The 22,075-nt window shown below is 39.9% G+C and overlaps 1 protein-coding gene across 2 annotated transcripts in view; it reads left to right on the plus strand.

The window, feature by feature from the left end:
* The first annotated feature begins 4,149 nt into the window (after positions 1-4,149).
* The window catches only part of LOC139692564 (uncharacterized), a 38,575-nt gene continuing 20,649 nt past the window's right edge, over positions 4,150-22,075 (plus strand). The window contains exons 1-8 of one of the 2 annotated variants that reach the window (XM_071590806.1): positions 4,150-4,460; positions 7,725-8,381; positions 8,792-9,443; positions 11,242-11,746; positions 13,810-14,149; positions 19,463-19,616; positions 20,771-21,007; positions 22,033-22,075. The exon at positions 22,033-22,075 is cut by the window's right edge and continues 206 nt beyond it. In XM_071590806.1, coding sequence (XP_071446907.1) covers positions 4,401-4,460; positions 7,725-8,381; positions 8,792-9,443; positions 11,242-11,746; positions 13,810-14,149; positions 19,463-19,616; positions 20,771-21,007; positions 22,033-22,075 — 2,648 coding nt within the window. In that variant the 5' untranslated portion in view covers positions 4,150-4,400. The remainder of the gene's footprint in view (positions 4,461-7,724; positions 8,382-8,791; positions 9,444-11,241; positions 11,747-13,809; positions 14,150-19,462; positions 19,617-20,770; positions 21,008-22,032) is intronic. The other variant, XM_071590807.1, reaches the window with a different exon arrangement.

Consider the following 22,075-nt stretch of genomic DNA (forward strand, 5'->3'; position numbering starts at 1 on the left):
ACCCGGACGATCTTACCATTTTTTTAGTGTCTCTAGTGGATGTTCCCTTAGGGAAACTATCAATAAATTCCCAAAATGTATGCAAAAAGACGGTGGAATCATTGTGAATGGCAAAAAGGACCCGGTGATCATAGCAAAACGACCCCCCTCACTTACTATATGATCTTTTACGCTCATTAGTAGCCTTTTGTAAACTGAATAATTATTTAAATGAATGTTCTTCAGGATATTCGTTCTTCGCGCCAAAGTAATGATTTATATTGTTATATCGCTGTGATTGTGTTATGATGAAAAGGTAATTCTTACGCCCACACGATTAAAATAAAGAGGGCAGTTTTTGAAAGGTTCGTGTGGAGTGAGACATTGTATGGATGGGAAACATAGGAAAAATTGACCTGAAAAAATTATAAGCTTACGAAATCCGGTTCTGAAGAAATATGCTGCCGGCTAAATTACCAGATAAAGTGAAGAATATTAAGAATCATACCGAGGAATAGAAGAGAGAAATTAATGAAGCCCTTTAAACATAAAAATAGATGCATTTGACACATCTTGAGTCCCAATGTATGCAAATAATATATATGAAGGAAAAATACAACAGGTTCTAGCAGACCAAAAGATAAATTTATCTGTCAGGTAAAAAGAGATGCAGAACAGAAGAACCACAAGTGTGGGAGAGAGTTACTAAGAATGGGGAGGAATGGAGGGCTGTATTCAATCAATCTTCGGATTTAAAAAGTGCGATATAAAATAATCTATTTTGGAATCTAAGTCACGTCAGAACTGTGATTCATGTTACCATGCAACCCTGTACTCAACAAAACGCTTCGGAAATTTCATACAGAACAAAATTTTATCGTAATTCCGGGAAGAAAATTTTAAATCTTTTTTCCTTAAATATAAATGTAAAATAATGATCTTGATCAAATTTTTAGCGTTTCACAAAAACAATTTCAAAATACGAAAATCTCTCCGAATTTGGAAAAATTGAAACAATCAAGGATTTCAGGTATGAACTGATATTTTCAACGTGTATTACAAATTTCTTTGTTTATATGGAAGCTTCGTGGTCACGGCAGTATCTATGATACAGTAACGCAGTCAGTGGTTCTCTATAACCTCAGATATTCTCAGAATTCATGGGACTTTAGTGATGGCTAAATGAAAATGATGACATTTCCTTTCTATGAAAATTCAAAATTTAAGTATTTCAGAAAATTAATGAAGACTATTACAAAAAAATGGTCAATTAGTCTCCGGGACCTTAAAGTTCCGTCGGCAAACGAAGGGTGAATTTGATTCGAACGTTGATGCAATAAGGAACTTCCCCCATTTGGCGAAGATATCGCGGGAATCCGCGTCGGCGGAAGGGAAAAACTCCCTCATCCCCCTCTTCCCCCTTCACTCACCTCTCACCCCTCCCCGTCCTCCTTCACCCTCCCCGAGGTATAAACACAAATTGTGCCACCCAGCGGCATCGATGTAGTGATCTTCCCACATCGTCATCGTCCAAGAGCCTTGGGCGATAAAACTTAATCCGCTTGGGCATTTTTCAAACTCTTCTCAAGGAAAAGATTCACCAAAACAATCTCCATCGAACAAAACAATCCAGGCAATGATCTATCGCATCTAACATTACCGTCAACACATGTCGCCTTTGCTCCACGCCTTCCCTGCTCTATACCCATGGTCATACTGAAGTATGCGGAGCCTGACCTTCACCACTGCATCAAATGTAACGAGAAATGTTGTGAACTACCACATAAATATTCCGGGTTCGGTGCGAATAATTAAAATATTCCCTTTTCTTTCACACGATTAACGTCAATTCTGAAACTTTTGTGGCACACGTTCATGTAAAAATCAAAGTCAGAACCTTCAGAAAACTTACGTGTGCATTACAATTACAATAGTATGAGCTAGTTTACATGGTCTGAATGAAAATATTACAGAATTTCCTCGACTTGTTTACGAACAAAACCTATCAGCCTTTTGGAGAGAATTTGGCATGAGAATTTTGAAGATAATTTTCTGACAAAGAAAAATTTTGTGCGTTGTGGGGACGCGGTAGTCGAATGGGTAAAGTTCTGAACTATTTTTCAGAAGGCCCGGGCTCGATTCTTGATGACACCTCCTGGGACCCTCAGCTGCACCCAAGCTGAGTGATTTTTTCGGGTACCAGATCCTCCTAGAAAACCACAGGTGGCAGTGAGAAAGGAACTCGCCTATCGTAACATGCAATTTTACACATACAAAATTTCAATCCAATTGAACAAACAATTGTAAATAATTCCGCTGAGCGAAGCTCAAACAGGACTGCCGATGAAAAATGAAGTTCGAGAATGCTTCAAATTAGTTCTCAGAGATGACTTAAAATTTTATCCTTTGCCTAAGGTTCTCTCAACAGCAGTGATGCTTGTAAAAAATATCAATATTAAATAATTTTGAGCATTTACTGCCAAAATTCGACATGTGGCTTAATTATACCTGTATTAACTGTTAGTCATTCGTGGTTATTGCAGACAAATGATATGGAGAGAAAGATTGACCTCTACGTTTTTAATTGGTATTAATTTCATATCAACTATATTAGGTATAATAGTTTGTCTATCTTGAAAGTGTTTTGAACCAATATGTTCAAAATATTAGGATCATAAGAAGAAGAATTGCATTTGTCTAAGAAGCTTTTGCATAAAGGGGGAGTTATTGATAAGGACCAATATGCCCAAGGTCATAAGGGCACAAGAAGAAGAATTGCGTTAGCAAAGAATGATTCACGAAGACGCGGGAGTTGATAACAGGAACGTTGATTGAGAATGGCAAAAAAGGGTTGGTGGAAACTTTGACATGGAGCGTGATTTTGTATGTCATGAAAACTTAGCAATTGCAGCAAAATGGTATGCATGGATTGGAGTACTTTGAAATGTGGGTTTGTAGAATGACGAAAAAATACCATGCATAGTGGGGGAAGAGAAGTGATTGATAGGATAAATTCAAAGGAGGCATGAAAGGTAGACGTAAAGCATTTTGATTGGCAACGATATGTTGAAGACAAGAGAGAGAACAGCGTTAAGCATACGAGGCAGAGGAGGAAATGAATAGCCGTGGTACTTGAAAGAAGGGAGGTAGAAGACATTTGGAATGAATAAGGGGTTTACTGCAGTCTGCATTTTAAAGTATCAGGTTGTGCCTTTTTTGACGGAGATGGGAAGTTAAACGATAACCAGTCTGTTTCCATCCGGAAGATGGATGCAGAACATTTTGATTGGTGACGGAATGGTGAAGACTCTGATTGAGGGGAGATCGTTGGTCAAGCGAGAAAGGGAGAGGAAAAGAGGAAGCATATTGGACGAAATTAAATGGAGTATGCGGGATGAAGAAAGGTTTATTATAGTATAGGGTGTCATCTTGTGTCTTGCTTTGCGAAACTTTAAGTTTTATCAATGTCCACCCAAAACCAACTGTTAACTACCTAGGGTTGATGATACTGGTTTGGGTATGTGCATTGTTTTTTTATATCGATTTTTAAGTGTCCTTCCATCTCCTAACGAAATACAGCTCGCGGGAGGGGATATTTATTCAGGCACGAGTCTCGAAATTTGGCGGCCATTGGAAATTCATAAAAAAAAGAAGTTTTAAAATGCAACATCCCAGCCTTCATGAAGCATGGTAATATTCCTCGAGGCGGTTTTACGTTCATTCATTCCGTAAGAGTTAGATGCAGAACGTGCGACCATTCTTGCAGCCAGTAAGAGCAATCGGAAAGGCCCTATTGACGGTCCCCGAGTGTCGTCGCGGGCCGACAATTCTTCGGGCCCTCTCGAGCTCAACCGCGCCGGACACTTGCAGTAAACACTGTGGTAACCCATTCCCTCCCCTCCACGCGATGACGTGTCTATTCTCAAACCCCCGCCCCCCTCCCCAACCACCCTCTCCCATGACCGCCATGACGTCATGCTGCCCCCGCGATCTCTTGTCGTTCGCCGTGTTGACCCTTTTGATTGACCGCCCCGACCCCTTTGAGGCATTTGAGAGTTGGTTGTGGGGGAAGGGTGGGTAGAAGAGGGAGGGTGGGGTCAGATGGCAGTGGGAGATAAGAGAGGGCATCACGCGGCAACATATTGAGGCGGACGACCGTTCGGCGGAATATCTGGTTCAATGGGTTTTGAGCCGATGGTCCGGAGTGTTGTGGTGAACGAGTGACCGCTGATCGGAATCGTGTGAATACATCCGGGGATCCCCTCGTGCTTTTTCCGAGTGCGGCACTTTCTAGGAGATAATCTGGAAGGGAGATGACGAGGATGATCTCGAGGAGCTGAGTGTTTGGTGCGTAGGAAACAACTTCGAGGGGATCGACCGCCGTAATTCGTGTTTCCAAGGGAACGGCGAAATCTCCCAAAATGGCTGGGGTTAAGACATGCTGCGTCTGCCTGTTATTCCTACCTCTCCTCTGCACGGCAGTGAGTACCTCGAAACTACAACGGTTGTGAAGAGTGATCTTGATAATTCTTATTTAATTCAATCAACACTTTGATAAATCAAAATTCTGTGAAAAATATTTATTCTATACTGTATTTATTTTTTAAATAGATTAGACGAAAAACATGTTATTTCCACAGCAATTTTTTTTACTCAACCCTTCATGAATCATTTTCGGGGCGAGTCGTATGAATACGGTGGTACGTAAAATTTTAGTGGAAATAGCAAATGTGTCTATTCCATTTCCATGAAGGAAGGTATCAACAGAGTGAAGCCTGCTCTGAACTGTTTATTTTATTGTATATTATTATATTCTGATTTATTTTATAATATGGCGTTAGCTTAATGTGCGCTGGATATTCAGTACGATTCTCATTGCTTTGACTTTGCATTTTCGTTAGCGACAGTCATTGCAAGTTGAAACATGTTCAGTTCACCTGTTGTAACAATGGAGTTAACACGCAGAAAACAATACGCTGCGGTCATAGTTAACTTTAATATAATCCTAATGTTGTTTTTTGCCACCGGGGCCAACAAATTGAAGTTTTAGCGTCGCATTAATTCGAACTTTTCAGTATCCGGGTCGAATCATATGTTTCTTTTATTTCTCTGTTCTGTGGAAATATCGGTTAAATGAGGGGACCGATAAGTTTTAAACCGTATATTAATGGGATAATTGGCGTGAGGACCCAGTGAGTAGAACTTTCGCCCACCGACGAAGTTACCCAGGGACAAACCACTTTAAAATCTAAGGGCTACAATCATATACTTGCCTCAACTTTATGTGAAGCCGCAGGTGGTGGAAGGATAGAAACTGGCTCGCATCCGTCATAATAGTTTACAATGAGAATTATTTTTGAGACAGCTGCTCTTCATTCAATTCCTTCTCTCTGTACCCGCAAATTTCGTCTCCCTTGAAGTTTATCGTCAGTCGTTCTAAGTGTCTCAACCGGAGTGTCTTCCTCCTATATAGTTTTTTCCCGCTCGCTTATCCCCGATGGGTGCCTTCATCAAGCCAATGTGTCTCAAAATATGTCAAATAATTTTATGCCTTATACTTTTATAAGATATCTTTCGACTACTTTCTTTTCCTGTTCTCGGGGAATGTTTTTGTAAATCATTCTCTAAAAAATACTCAATCAATCTCTCAGTAAAACTTTGAAAATCCGCAATAAAGTTTATTTTTCATGTGATTTTACAAAGTTTTATTTGGACAATATTGATAATTCTCTCCACCCATTCCATTTTCACACTTCTCCTATTGAACTACATTTCCGATTCTTTCTTTCTCTTTCCGCCTGCTGTTATTCTAGCCGATTTCTTCCATTCTATTCTGCATGTTTTGCAAGTTATGGACAGGGTATGTGGCAGATGTTGATGCAACACCACGCATGCAACAACAATTACGGTTTCCTTATTTGCTAGTTACTCTGTGGTCGAAAAACTGGTTCCTTTCAGGGCTACCTTCATATGAGGGTACAAAAAGAAGTCTGCTGGGGCGAAGTCAGGACTACGGGGGGGGGGGGCAGCGTTGGCACCTGGTGTTTAGCCTGGGACTCGCGGAATCGTAGCGCGTTTTGGGAAACACCTAGGGCACGAGCTTGGCGAACACTTACTTCATCGATAAATCTTCAGTAGCAATGCGAAACACAACAGTAGACGACAAGTGCAGTTCATTGGCAACCATATTGATACTCAATCGACGGTCAGAGTCCGACAATTGTCGAGCCACGTTGTTGTCGGTTTTGTAGGTTGACGGCCGCCCAGAGCGTTTTTTGTCTGAACCTCTTACCGGCCCTCCTTTAAGGCCTTTAACCACTTCGAAACTTGTGAGTAGGACAGAACAGAGTCAGCGTAAGCCTCACGAATGTGTATGTAACCTGTATGCGAGACGAGCTGCTACAGTTGGGCAATTAAATAGCGTTTGGATAAAATAATGATAATATGCTTGGCTATTTGGAATTTAGAAAATATTTTTTCTGCATGCGTGATCGTTTGTATTCTGATCCCTTATCATTCGCGGGAAAAACGTCTTAAATACAAGTACGGTGGTTGTATACTTGATCTCTGTAGTGTTATTTTCACGATCTCTTCTACCACAGTAATGTGTGAAAATAATGCATTATTACAATACAATTATATTATATACATGAGCTATGAATACAATTGTGCAAAGCTGGTCTTTTCGTTGTTCATTATTTTCTAGAGCTCATTTTAGTTGGATACTATGCTTCTGTTTAATATAACGCTTACTTTCGCAGGGTTACGTTTTTGGCTGTCCGTTGACTTTTCTTCTTGTTGAATACTTTCTTTGCCTGGGTTTTTGGGCTAATTGTTTTCTGGTTTCATCTTTTTTCTCTTTTAAAATAATTCTCCCATTAATTGTAGGCTTTGATTCCCTTGTCTCGTAAACTTCTGCTGTGTCTTATGCATTTCTGCATAAGGTTTTAGGTTTTTTTCGATTATCTGTATAAACGGTACCCCTTCGTTAAATTACCTAATTTGACGAGCATCTTCATTTGGACCATTGATTTTTTTCTACTTAGAGATACACTCATCTCTCAAGCATTTTCTTTGCTTATATTAATTAACTCCCCGATGCAGACTTTACATAGGATGTGTGGGTCCGCGCACATTTACTTTATTTCTTTCTTTAATATACTTCTTCATTAATGGCTCGAGTTTTAACTACAGCCTTTCATTCGTCGATCACTCTTATATCATCATGAAAAATTCCTGTATGTTATATGTCTTTTGGAATATGGAGCGTTTTATTCAAGTCAACATTATCGTATTTTTGTGGACCCCTTTGACCGTTCGTAAAAGAGTAGGCTAATTCCGACAACAAGTCACTCTCCACTCTTCCCCCATTACCCGTAAAATTCTACCTACTTCTTCAAACTTGTTCACCCCTTTATCCTCAGAAGACTTTAAAATGCTCCAAAATTTTGTAATCCTCAATCCAGCGTACTATGTTCAGTAATTACAATAATAGGACAATAATACTTGAGAGCTCAGTTTATTTACTTCTTAATCTGAAATTTAATGGTACCTACAGACTCGATTTAATTTCAGCTGTTGTGTGGAAGATGTGAAATGACCTTCGTTTCCGATCATTTACGACACAAAAATACTCATGTCCCTCATCATTTTCAATTGTAATACGTTAAGATGGACCAGATAGCATAATTTTCTATCTGCAGCATCTATTGGCTCACAACGGGTATTGGGATTCCTCTTTTCAGATTCGATTTTACGGAGAGGATGAAGTCACCAAGCCACCCCAGCGACAGGAATTCTTGCTGTGGAATCCAGGGGGGCAACAGCAGCAGGAGGAGTGGCCCGCGGAGACAGTGAGGAGACCTGGCGCCAGATTCGAGAAGGGCGCCAGACCTACTGTCGCCACCCGCGCCTACTGGATCACCCCAACCGCGACGCACCCGCCAGACAGTCCGCCACCACCACCCCCGCCCACGATAGCACCCCTAGGAGGAAGCCGCTGGAGGTGGCCCCCGCCCACCGTCGCGCCCCTGCCCCCAAACATGAGATCCGACCTTCAGACCACCCGAGCGTCACCCTACGACCACCAAATATCGCCGCCGCAGCCTCAGACCCGGGCCCCCTCGCCATCCCGCGACCACCGAAAGGGCGGCGGCGCGGTCGACGAAGGGATGAGGGTAGCCGAAAGAGAGGAGACGACGGTGAGGTGCACCGGTAGGGGCCACAGTTGGGGTTGCGGGCCGTTCGGGCCGCGGCAGGGTCGCGAGGACGAAGGGCCACCAGCGGACGTAGGTACGAGGCTGGCGGAGGGCGAGGCGGAACTGGTTGGCGACGGGGTGTTGGAGGGGGCGGGAACGCGGAGTTCCCTCGCCTACGCCGGAGGTGGGTGGATCGCTCCGAAGGTGAGTGATGTGCCCGGCGGGGTAAGAGCGGTTATCCCAAAAGTAACCGGAATTATGTTTTTTAAGCTATACGAGATGCTGCTGAACCTAAGACCTTATAGATGATATTGTATTTTCAACAGCTACCTTTACTCCACCGTTTTTGAGAGTGAAATGCATAATTTTTTCCTTGAAATTAATCTGTAATATGCTTTAAATATGAATTGCGTACTTAATAACGAATTCCTTAATTCTAAATGTTAAAAAATTACATTATTTTATAATTTTCAAGTACAGTAGACTGGATGGTCTAGTCTGCCCTGATAACAATTTATTTTAACTTTCCATAAGAGGACGTAAGAGCATATATGCTTTCCCTTCCTCATTGAGTCCTTGCCGATTCCAGCGCCGTACTCGTATCGTATTTTCAGGACTGGTGCCTTCTGCCCATGGGTCAGTTCCCGTATCCACTGGACTGCCGGAGGTTCGTCAATTGCTGGAACGGTCGTGGTTTCATCCAGCCCTGCGCACCAGGGACGCTCTTCAACGCAGACACACTGGAGTGTGACTTCCCGTCCAAAGTGAAGAACTGCCAGACTTGGGGCCGCACTCCATCTCGTGGTCAGCCACAACAGGGACCAGGAGTGTCGGAAGACCTCGTCGGCGCCGCTTCGTCCTCTGGGAAGCTTGTGATGGGAGAAGAATCGGACGATTATGTGGGTGAAGACTACGGAGAGGGGGCGTTGGACATCAGGGTGTCGAATCGAGCCCGAGATGGGGGAGGACATCAGACAACCACGCCCAGAGTCATCGCCATTCCTCCCAGAGCTATCACCACGGTGCCCAGAGTCATCACCACGACGACGAGAGCTATCCCCACGACACGTAGAAGACAGGCAAAGGTGTTCCAGTCGCAGATGTCCTGTCCCGAGGCGAACGGGATATTTCCTCACCCGGAGTTCTGCGACCGTTTCGTCAACTGTCACGCCGGGAGACCGCATAGCATGATGTGCGGTCCTGGGACGTTCTTTGACGCCCGAAACAAAAGGTGCGACTATGCCCGGAACGTCCAGTGTTCGATCGGTAAGTTTTCACGCCTTAGTGGCATTCATTTTCTTCTTTGTGAGTTTGTTATCGTTTTTTTCCACCAAATTTTCAAAATTCTCTTGTAAAGACAACTCAGTGACTTCCACAATTTCACCTTAGCAGAGAGGGGTACATTTTTGCACTACTATAATATTGTGCGATACATATATTCGGCTTCACCCCATCGAGCTACGGAAGGAAAAATGATTTCAGTAAAATTTGAGATATTAAGAGTAGAACAGATAGATTTAAGACGTCATTTTTCTCACGAACGACAAGGGGTCAGAATAACTGTATCTACTCACGCTAAGGGGGAGGGAAATCATTCTTCTTTTTCATTCCAAGTAGCCCAGTATGTTGTTATTAACTCAATAAATAACTGTATCTACTCACGCTAAGGGGGAGGGAAATCATTCTTCTTTTTCATTCCAAGTAGCCCAGTATGTTGTTATTAACTCATCTCACCTTCGTGCCTTTTTTTGTGACTAAAAACTCCTCCCTTATGCGCAGAGAAGTATATCTCACTTAAATCTTGCTTCCCTTCGTTTCTGCGTGAGACAACCCTCCAATCTATGCATCTAGAAATGTGAAAATGGGGACATTAGATTAGAAGGTTAAAGAGAATTATTATCCGTCGCTAGTTGGGCCTCGTTTAGAACATGTCTGTGGGATCCTCATGAAGCTGGATTGATTGCCGAATTAGATCGCGTTTAGTGTAGAGGAGCTAAAACTTTAATAATAAACTGAGTAGTGTACCAAAATTATTGGAGTAACTAGGTTCGGAATCACTTACAGCGAAGGCTAAATTACAGACTAAATCTCTTGCATAAATTGGAAGGTCTCTTTACCGATGGTGTTGTAAATATATCATTAGCCTCATCGTACTATGGCAAGAGAGATTATGTAAATAAAATTAGAGGGATTAAGTGTTGGATAGATTGATTTAAGATGTCATTTTTCCCACGAACGGTAATGGATTTTAGTGTCATTATACGACCGCGCTGGTGGGGGGGGGGGGGGAGGTTCCAAGTATTTTGGGTCAAAAGTAGTCTGGTGCGTAATCCTCCCCTGCCCCACACCAAAGCAGTGCTTTGCAGGGCACCACGTAGGGCATGAATAGTATATAGTATAGTTTACTATAGTATAGTATATAGTAGATCATAATATAGTAAAACATATAGTATATTATATAGTTTAGTTCATAGTATCATACACGTTTATTAAAAGCGCTCTTACCCTCGAATTTCCAACGAAACTCTGGCACGATACCCTGCAAGGCAGCGCTGCGGCCCCTTCACGCGCATTCGGAGTCGAGTTCGGAGTCGCGCATTCACCGGCACTAGAGTCCTTCGTGACAGAAGACCCAGCAGAAGTTATCCTAATTCCATCGTACTTGCAAAATTTCAAACAAAGACTCACTTTAGACACGGAAATCTACGACTTCATCGGACAAATATTCCATTAGGCTCAACGAGCGCTACTTTAACGTTAACTCTAGTGCATAAATAATACCAATTACCTGCTTAACTAATAAATCCACTTGCTACCTACCAATTAGGACTCAGAATTAGACTCATTTTTACAAAAAGATTGATAGCAATATATGTTGACAGCGAGGTGAAACTGTCTGGTAAAATGGGAAATCACAAGTGGCACTTGGAAAGAAATTGCCCAACCTACCCTGACCCGTTAATTTCACTCGCCGTTGGGCTAAGTACTACGTACTATTACTCTACCATCACCTACTAAGCCGATCTTCGGTTTGATTATTATGGTTTTATTCTCTCTTTCGCAGCAGCAAGTCCTCAAGAGGAATGGGGTGAGGAGGAAGAGCTGACCCCTGAGGAGAGTAGGCACCACGCGATCGTGGACTCCCCGCCCGCAAGTCATGATCCGTGGGGATCGCGGGCCCCCACCACTACCGCCCCTACCCCGGCCACCACGACTACCCCCGCTCCGACTACTACGACCGTACCCGTCTCCACCACCACAGCACCACCGAGGAAGGGCACCACGAGGGCGCTCAGCGGCGGAGGGGCCCAGTGGAGGCCAGCGGTCACTAGCCGTCCGAGGCCCCCACCAGGGGGTTGGCCGACGCCCATCACGCCGGAAGAAGTAGAGGAGGGTCCTGGAACACCGCCCACGGGCCAGTCGGTCCGCCTGCGGGGTGGGCAGTGGCCTTGGGAGGGACACGTTGAGGTGCACGTCGGCGGTGGGCAGTGGAGCCCAGTCTGCGACCACGGCGGGCGGTGGACTCTCGCCGAGGGCAACGTCGTCTGCCGACAACTCGGTTACCACAGGTGACGGAAAGTTTTTTAACGAACGGTGTTCCCCAAATTGGTAGTTCGCTAGAAAATGTTGGCTTTCCGGGGAGACATTTCCAAAAAAAGCAGCAAAAAAATCAATCCAGGGTGTTTATCATAGTTACAATGCAGAAATGATTTTGATAAGGTAAAACCTCTCGAAATGGGGATCTGCTTGAGGGGAAAACCTGCCAATCCCGAAAATATCGAAATATTAATGCATAGTGGTTAACTTATTCTCAAGTCCGTAAACTCCTCTAAAAGGTGGAAACCCAGGCGCTGTTGGAAAGCTTCTCCCTCCCATTTCTTGCTTTAATAATATGAATTTGAATCTTTGAGATAGTTTATTGAATAGAAATTTCGAAAAATATTTCTATGAGGGTTTTTTAATGAGACTACATACTATACTATTCTAGGTACCCTTCAAGCCATCAGCGTGTACGGCAGGGGGTAAATACACACCAGACTACTTTTGGCACAAAATACTTTTCCCCGCAGATGATGTTATTCTGATCCATTATCGTTCGTGGGAAAAATGACATCTTAAATAATCTCTTTCCTGCACTCACCTCTCTAATTTTATTTAAATGATCTCTCCTACCGTAGTAAGTTGTAATGAATTTATATTCACATGATCTAGAGTAGAAAATTAATTATATATTTCCTTTTATTGAATTTAAATCTATATTGCAACAATTTTATTAAACTGACTTGTGTATAACCTCATTGTCAGACGTTTCAACATGAAGTATGTTCATTTCACCTCCGCCTGCCTCTTCATGGTTACGTAAAAACGCTTTCCGAAAAGGTGTTTATTTAGAACGGGGAGCAAGTAAGTGACATGAGACTAGATCTGGGATATAGGGAGGACGAGGGGTACCCCTATGCGTCTTATCCCTCCAATCTACTCCTCTCTTATGTACATTTTTCATCAATTACGCCCAGTTAATCGTCTTCTTTAAAATCCACGAAGCATGCAAATACCTAACTCTAAAAAATACGCACCTATACCTAAAAGTGCAAATGAAATTGCGCAGTCAGTCACATTCCCTAATACAGGATCTGCCTCAAAAATAAGTAGAATGATTGGTTGCCACCAATGTAGACGGCTGAAGTGGGGTGATTGGTCGTGGGAAAGGTAATGGGAGATCTTGGGAAAGAAACGCGACCCACGTCAGTTGACTGTGGGAATTTGCAATGTGCGTATTGCTGCTATACTGTTCGACGGTCACGTCACGAATTCACGATGCCACTTTACTTGGAGCAATGATATGCGATAAAATGATGCATTAAGCTGGGAAAATTTGGTTCGGAGACCATTACCATAGTTAAGGATGCTTATAGAGGTGGATAAATGTCCCAATTGATGGTTTTCTGCTTGCACAGGATGTTCTGGGAGAGTAAGAAGGAGGTCGATGATGAGGAATGCCCTGGACATCCACAAAAACATATTGCGATGAAAATGTACTAAATTTGAGGCACATGCTCCATTCTAATTGACCCCAAGGGTCTGGACATTAAAAGAAGAGTGCAATATTCAGAAAACCACAATGTATTGCATTCTTACAGAAGATTTAGCCATGAGAATGGTGAGCTAAGATGGTCCCCAAGGTGCTGTCAATAGACTGCATGTGTGACAATCTTGCTTTTGACCTCCTGAACAATTGTGACAGTGACCCAATTTTTTTAGAATACTAGATGATATAAGTAGATGATTACTGGTGACGAAACATGGGCCTTTGAGAAAGACTCAAGTATAACCCATTTTAGTACCATTTTGGGCCACTGGATTATGTCAAGGAGGCCATGACAAGGTGCCTGAACGAGGGTTCTGTCATTTATTTACAAGAAGCGTACCAAAACTGGCGGACGCACTGGCATTGGTGTGACGATACCTAAAGTGTTCTTATGAAGAATTTAAGTAATTTCTACTTTGATCTGCAGTAATTTTTTCCCAAATGTATTCTACTTATTTTTGGAACAGACCTTGTAGTTACAATCTATCGAAGTTCCTCCAGTAAAAAATCTCATCTCTCGTCCGTCGAATTTCTTATCGCTAGGGGAGCGGAAATAACGTGGCAGGGTCACTGGTCGGAGGTGAACACGTCCGGGCAAGTGGTGCACGTTTGGAAGGTCGAGTGTCGGGGCGACGAGGTTTCTCTGGCGACGTGCCGACTGGAGGGCGCGGGGACCTGCAACCTCAAGAAGGACGCCGTGGCCGTCCGCTGCCTCGGGGAATACCGCTCCCTGTGTGGTGTCGACGAGGTGCCATTCGGAGGCCACTGCTACTCCCTGGCCCCCCTTGGCTCACCTGGGGGAGTAGGTGGGACGACGTCGAGGGAGGTCGCGGCCAAGGAGTGCGAGCGGAAGGGCGGGCACCTCGTGCGCATCGTGTCTCAGGTGAGCGGAATCATCACTATGGTTGGCCGTGGGCCACCCTTGGGATTATCGTTCATGGGAATAGGCAGAAGAGCATGCGATAGTTGTTCAATAAAGTGATATATTAATTCACCAAATTTATTGCGTAAAATACTTAATTTTATGTTCATACCTTCATATATGCATGAATGTACCTTAGATGAATGTTATTTTGGTAAATCTGTGCGATGTGCCTGCTTGATACGAGATTCATTGTTTTGACTCGAGTATTACGCCTTCGGCAGCCATTGTAAGTTTGAACATGTTCAGTTCGCCTGCATCTACTTTTGATGATTAAGGGAATGATTTACACTGATTTTCGTTAGATATTCAGCTACAATAGCTGTGGTATACAAATATCCTTTCGTGGTAAAGTTAGCTATTAAAACCGATATTTAAGTAGAAACCCTAATTCCACTAAGGGGTCCCACGAGGCTCATTGGCAAAGTTTCACAATGCACACTGATGAGTGTTTCCTTGCGACTCTAAAAATTGGAAATGAATTAAGTGGGTTCATGTTAGATTTGATGTCCTGTGAATAAAAATTATTTTTAATCACTTTTAATGGTTAACCTTGCATCGCGATTGGTGATGAAAAAAATTACGGCCCTAGGAACTGTTTGAATAAATTACGTGGCAATAGCTAACAATGCAAGTGTAATTGTACATGCATGTTTGATAATCCAATTAAAACAGTGGTAGAAGTTGAACTGTCGAAAAAGTTTGAAGAATTACTTACCAGTTAGCTTCAGCAACACGTTGAAACAGCTTTTTGGCCCGTTCTTATTCAAAGAACTTTTAACGGGGAACGAAGGAAACATGACTACTGTTTATAAAGTGAATACCAAAGCATATGCGAGGAAAATGTCAAATATATAAAGCTCTGGGCGTGGCAGTCCATTAGATAGAGTGCTAGGATTATTACCCTAAGACCCGGGTTCGATGGCATGTGAATCCTCTGGCTGTCCTTCTGGGAAGTTATTAAATAAATACCTGTATGACAGTAAGTATTCCCTTTAGATGAATTTATGGATGGAACTATATGTTTCTATAGAGAACTCTAGACGAACTATGTAGATCTACTCTGAGGCCTCGATGTGCTAGGAGACTCTCCATGCACTACCCCACATCACTTATATCCCAGTTGGTTAGTGAACACACAGGTAAGTAGAAAGATACATGACTTTGGGAGAGTCTTTCCGTTCCACTCATCCAAAGAGACGTTTAGCTAAAAACGAATCAGTTGTCAATATACGAGTATTACCAAAAAGGAACGCAAGGCGACTAGATTTTGTGGCACAAATAAATTTAAACAACGATTAAAAAGTATTAAATCATGAAAAATTATTGGGGTTAACTCCCAGAATTTGGAATCTAATCTAAGGTATTATCATGATTTTTACTTTAGGATTTACTTCAGGATTTTACTTCGACATTTAAGGATCACCATATGAGTTCAGTTTATCAATTCAGACATTGTTTTGTGGTACCTCTCGAAGTTATTTTGCTTTTGGGTGAACTGCAAGTGTTCCTTATGTATAAGTAGATATAATTTTATCCAGTATGTTTGGGTCACCTTGCATAGATTTTTGTGCCTAACTTTATTTATAATTCTCTAAAACATTTTCTCTAGAAAACCCTTGTATTTTCCATGCTCGCTTCAAATTTTCAAGCCAAAAGATTCCTAAAATTGGCTGTCAGCATCTGTTTGCCTCACATATTTTTCTTTAGCCTCACCCACTTAACACAGATGACTTCTTTCACTGCTCGCCCTTCCTGTCTCTTTTCAAATATCTCCTTCGTGTCCTCCTCTTTCCGCTGCTTGTTATCATTCCCAAATTCTTAAGAGTTATATGCTGCAGAAGACCACTTCATGAGGGATTAGGAAGGTCCTCGGAGATGTTAAATCTGTGGAATATGTAACCAATAAGAGGAAAAAAATCCTCTTAATTCAAATAACTTAGTTACACGAGAGGCACAATAAATTAATACCAGAGAAACCGTATCCTTTTTATATTTTTATGGCGAGTATTTCATTTATTAAGTAATACTAACTCTTATCCAAAATGAGTAATACCTACAACTGAACTTTTTCTCAGCATTAATATTTATAATTTATCGTAGGTAACCTGCTCTATAACTGCTGCCTTAAATAAACTCGCAATATCTGAGGCAGTTCACGAAGTAAGCGGAACTTGGTGAAATAGGTTTATGCAAATATGAGAGGACTCTTCATAATTCCTATGCATATGTTCGACTTTCAAAAACAATCTAACTGATAGTCGCTTTGATAACGTAATTTAGCCCCATAAATACGCTCTGCTACGAAAATTCGAGATTCATCAAATTCATTAATGAGCCTTTCAAATTGTCATATCATTTTATCCAAGTGTCCCATCCTCCGTTAAAGCAGTTTGAGCACAATGTGAAGAAAAGAGATTCATTTAAGAAAGAGCTATCCCCCCTTAATATAGGCAACACTTCTTTCTCCAAAGGTCTTGACAGGAACCGGCATAAACTACCAGGGTAGGCTGAAAAGTAATGCACACATGCTTGCAGAGCGCGAAAGAAATGACTTTTAGAAACGCACCAGGTAGCACGTGGAAGTAACATTCCCCCTTAATGCACATGAGCAGGTTTGAGGTCGTTGCGTTCATCTAGTGGATTTCGAAAAGCGGAATTATGGAGACGTGTTCTAGTGCTATGTCAACGCGAGTTAAACAGCGTGCTGTTATCGAATTTTTAACTGCTGAAAAAATGACTCCTACTGAGCTTTCACTTCATTTAAACGCTGTTTATGTTAATGATGCTGTTTATAGGTCTATTGTAAATCGATGGGTAGTAAAATTTTGTGGTTGCGAGCCTGGAAAAGTCATAATTTTTTATGAAGCACGCAAAGGACGTCCGATCGCTGCTACTGGTGAGACATAGCAAACCCGGCAAAGAATTGATTTATAGAGGCCGGCGAATCACTCAAAAGCGTATTTCAACCCGTATTGGAACATCAAAGGAACGCGTTTGTCATGTTAAAGGCAGCCTGGCGCCAAAAATCTTGCAGCATGACAACGCTCGTCCACACACCTCGCGCGCACCCGGAGAGGCTCTGCGAAACCTGAAATTTGAACCGATTCCACAAGCTCTTAATCCCCCCTATTTTTTTCCTCAACTCAAGAGTTACCTCAAGAATAATCATTACACCTCGGACGATGAGGTGAAGGCAGCTGACAAGTCCAGGATTCGAGAAGAGTCGGAAGAGTTTTTCAGTGACGGAATTAAAATACTTGTTACACGTTCGAAGAAATGTGTGAGCCTGTACGGTGACTGTGTTGAATAGTTAATATATAGTTTTGAAACTTAAGAATTGTACTTAAATGTACTTTTTGCCCGATCTTGCTTTTTGTTATTTTTTGTGGTCTACAAGCAATTGTTTATTACTTTTCAGCCTACCCTCATGCATTCCTTTGCAACAGTTTTTTCAATATGAATTACTTCTTTCAGGGGAATAATTAAATTCGTTATGAAAATCATGATAGTGTACATACATGAACATGTGTTACTTATAACAAAATATGGGCTTTTTGATTAGTTCCCTTTTTTTACCTTAAGCATATTATTTTAATAAATAGCAAATTGATTGGAGGACTTCCAAATGCCTTGTGGAATGTGGGGAAGGCTGGAAAAAATAAAATGGAGAGAAAGGAAAACAATTAGGAATTGCTGGGCAGGGTGGGAGAATAGGGGAGATTTTGGAGAGAAAATGTATTTTTACAAGCATGTTTTTGTATTTACTTTGAAATTAAATTCCTTTTCAAGATACTGAAATGAGCTATTACTGAATTCACAGAGTACATTAATGCTTAATATTTATAATATCAATTCTAATAATGCTAATGTTTCAGGGACAAAAATCGCCACAATGTATTATTTTTACCATTTACAATATCAATTAAAACAATTAATCATAAAATTATATATATATATATATATATATATATATATATATATGTATGTATACATATATATATATATATATATATATATATATATATATATATATATATATATATATATACATATACACACACACACACACACACATATATATATATATATATATATATATATATATATATATATATATATATATATATATATATATATATATGTGTGTGTGTGTGTGTGTGTATATATATGTGTATATATATATATATGTATGTATATAGTATATATATATATATATATATATATATATTAGTATATATTTATATGTATCTTGAAAATTGACTGCTCTTTGGTGATGCACAAATATGTAAAAACACTGCTATAGATTTTTAAAACACAAAATTTATATATATACACACTTGTGTATATATAAATAAAAATAAATATATATATATATATATATATATATATATATATATATATATATATATATATATATATATATATATATATATATATCTCCAGGGGGTAGAGTGTTGGACTGCTGACCAGAGGGGCCCAGGTTTGATTCCTGGGTAAGGCACTCCGGGTACCTGCAGCTCCACCCAAGCTTTGTGATTTTTTGGGTTCCAGATATTCCTGGGAAGCCATAACCGGCACAGGGAAAGGAACTGGCCCTCCTACCCTGATGTGTGAATTTCACATGTCATTAGGCTTAGTATTGGGAGAACTCTACCATCACCTATCAAACCAACCTTCCTGTTGATTATTGTGCCTATGGTTTTATATATATATATATATATATATATATATATATATATATATATATATATATATATATATATATAATTATATATATAATTATATATATAATTATATATATATATATAATTATATATATATATATATATACACACACATACATCTATAAATATATAATGTCACTATGAAACGGATAAAAATATAAATTTGAGATGTTTTGAGAAAATGGTTTTAACAGATGTTAGAAGTGGCAAAAATGATAAATTTTGGCAATTTTTCAGCAAGTTTCACTGTAGCAGTGCTCCAAAAAGAATTTTGGGAGTTTAAATTTAACTTTCAAAGAAATATTCTGATATTAGCTACTGAGTAAGCTCATTTTATTTTCATTAAATCTTTCATGGGAATAAATCTTCATTCAGAATGTTTCTATTCTGCTTAGTGTATGAGCCTTTTTAGAAAGGTGACTTTAATTTTTATGTTTTTAGGAAGCATTTACTAGTATCCAGACTAGTTGTCTTCATTAATGTTATTGTCTTTCTGGCTTCTTTGCATCTGTAACTTTGAGAATTACCCTTTTTCTCTCTGTTTCAGGAAGAAAATGATTTCTTATCGGAATGGCTTCTCCACAGGCATCCAGAAGTTTTAACTCTTATGACAGGTGGAGTTGGCGTGCCAATGGGATCTAAGAATGTTTGGATGTGGGAGTCCTCACAGTTTGCAATGACCTATTCAAATTGGTGGAATGGTGAGTTGGCTTTAAGGATGCTATATGCTTATTGCATTTGTAAGTTTATTTTTACTTGATACCATGGTGTAGGGTTTGAGTGAACTGTTTCCTAAGTTATGTGAGTCACAGGGTTTCATTAGGTATTTCATAATTTGAAAACAAAAAAGAAATTTAAAACATTCCAGATTTAATTAAAATTTGTAGTCTTATGTCAAGTTAAGGCATACAATGTCAAATCTGGAAGTTCAGGTATGGTTTTGTTAATGTGGAACATGATAGCTTGTCAAATAATACCACTCTTCCACTATTCATAAGCAGCTTTTAAAATATATTTATATAATTACATATCCTGTAGTTGAGAGTGTTTGGGAGATCCGGATTCTATCAAAGGTTCAAGATGCAGCAATTCACAATTTCATAAGACTATCAATGGAGCTATGAGGGGAGGTAACACCTATTTTTTATCATCATCTGGAATACCAAGCCATCTTGAATCTTTGCCGGAGCAAGTATTTACCTATTATTCTCATCCACAAGATATGTAATCAATTAAATATATTTAATATCTTGGTCATGACTTTCATTTTAATGCATTTTTGGTATAAAGTTCAGAAGAATTTAAAGTTTTTCTCCAAATTTAGTCCCAATTTTTTCCTTTTCGGTCTCCCAATTGTCATTCCCAAATTACTTTCATTTATTTGATGGAACAATTCTTTTTATTTTATTTATGTATCTGATTCGCAGCATTATGAACTTTCACAAAATTAAAATAAATATTGCTAGGATTCACAGGTTGATTAGAGAAAGGAAACAGTATCACTAATTTTGCCAGGGAAGGCATTATGAGGTTTAATTGAATTATAACTAAATTTTGATCTTTGATAAACTTTGCTTGGATGCAATTTTTGTGATGCTACCCTAACAGGTGAAACAAGTTTTACTTTCCTTTTATTAAATTAAACTGTGAAGCCTTGATTTTGATTCCATGACAATGTCCCTTATACACCTTGTAACTCTTGCTGGTGTAAATTTTGTGGATGTTTGCGTTTGTTTGCATACATTCCTGTTGTATTGTTTCCAAATTATTTTTCTATACTTATAGAATTGCATGTCAAGGGTTGATTAATGGTTAAGGGTTCAGCAATGAACAATTGAATAAATCTAATTTCAAGGGTGGAGGAGTGGTGAAGGAAACTCAGGCCCAAACAGTGGCAGGTGTGTGATCATGTCAAGGATGTTTAAGTGTCCCCATGGACAAGGACAGCATGCAGCACGGCCCCCACTGGCTGCTGCCCATTTCACAACACAGGGTCAGAAGCATTGCAAGACAGACTATCACTTCTGGTCAACACATGATTGCAACATACCCACACATGGGGCCATCTGCAAGAGGAATCCAGATGACATTGGTTTGTGGTATCCCATCCCTTTATGGAAATTAAGATATTGATTTGCAACTGGCACACAGAGATTACATCATCTGTACCCCAGGAATAAGAATGAGGAGATAGTAAGGAAATATGGCTAAGAAGTTCAAGAAAGCAATGACATATAAACTTATTTTTATGGAATTTTAAGCTCATAAATACAAAAAGCAGTACACAATTAATGAAACTCCTTCATTCTGGCTATTGATACACATTTACTCCTACTGATATTTTGATAAAGCAGTATTTTTTATCAGATGAAACCTGTGAGTCTCTTAGGGCTCTTAGGTGCATGATGAAATAAAATAAAAATTCAATATTTTATGATATGAAACACTTAAGGTAGACTTCACAGAGTTGTCTTTGTCTTGATTATTTTTTTCCTAGTGTATGTTCAAATTTATTTGAAATTTGATAAAATAGTAGCAGTTTTAAATTTAATATCCTCATTTATAATTTTTTGTATACATTTTTTTAATATAAATATTGCTTGACTTATTTAACCTCCCCAAGTAGAAAGGGCAACAAATACTTTATTTTGTACTGAACTTTATTTTGACATACTTGAATATCTCCAGACTTTTCAGTTGCACAGGAAGCATGGGCAAGAACAAAATATGTCACAATTCTTCATTTTCATTGCATTTTTAGAGAAAAAATCCAGCCTAGCCCTTCAGCATAATCTAATATTTTAATGGAAACTTCTGTTTAGAGCATAGTCCTGTGTGGCATGGAAACATGATCATTGAAACATAATATGTACATGGATTGGAGACTTTTAAAGAGTGATTGTGGAAAAGGATGAAAAAGATTAAATGGACAGAAAGGAAAACAAGCAAGTAAAAACTTAATTTTTGATATTTGACTGCTATTTCACAGAAAATTAAGTTGCAATTTTTTCAGGGAAACAAACATGGGGAGGTTTAGTGTGAAATTATTCTCCAGTATTTCTCAGTGACACAGTTTTGTTGAACCTTCATTGCAATATTCTCTCTCTCCACTGACAGGTTGTGTTTGGAACCTTGGAATGGATTATGCTGGGCAGGCCAG

This window comes from Hetaerina americana, unplaced genomic scaffold, assembly GCF_022747635.1.
Source record: "Hetaerina americana unplaced genomic scaffold, ioHetAmer1.1.p SCAF_4, whole genome shotgun sequence".
NCBI lineage: Eukaryota > Metazoa > Arthropoda > Insecta > Odonata > Calopterygidae > Hetaerina > Hetaerina americana.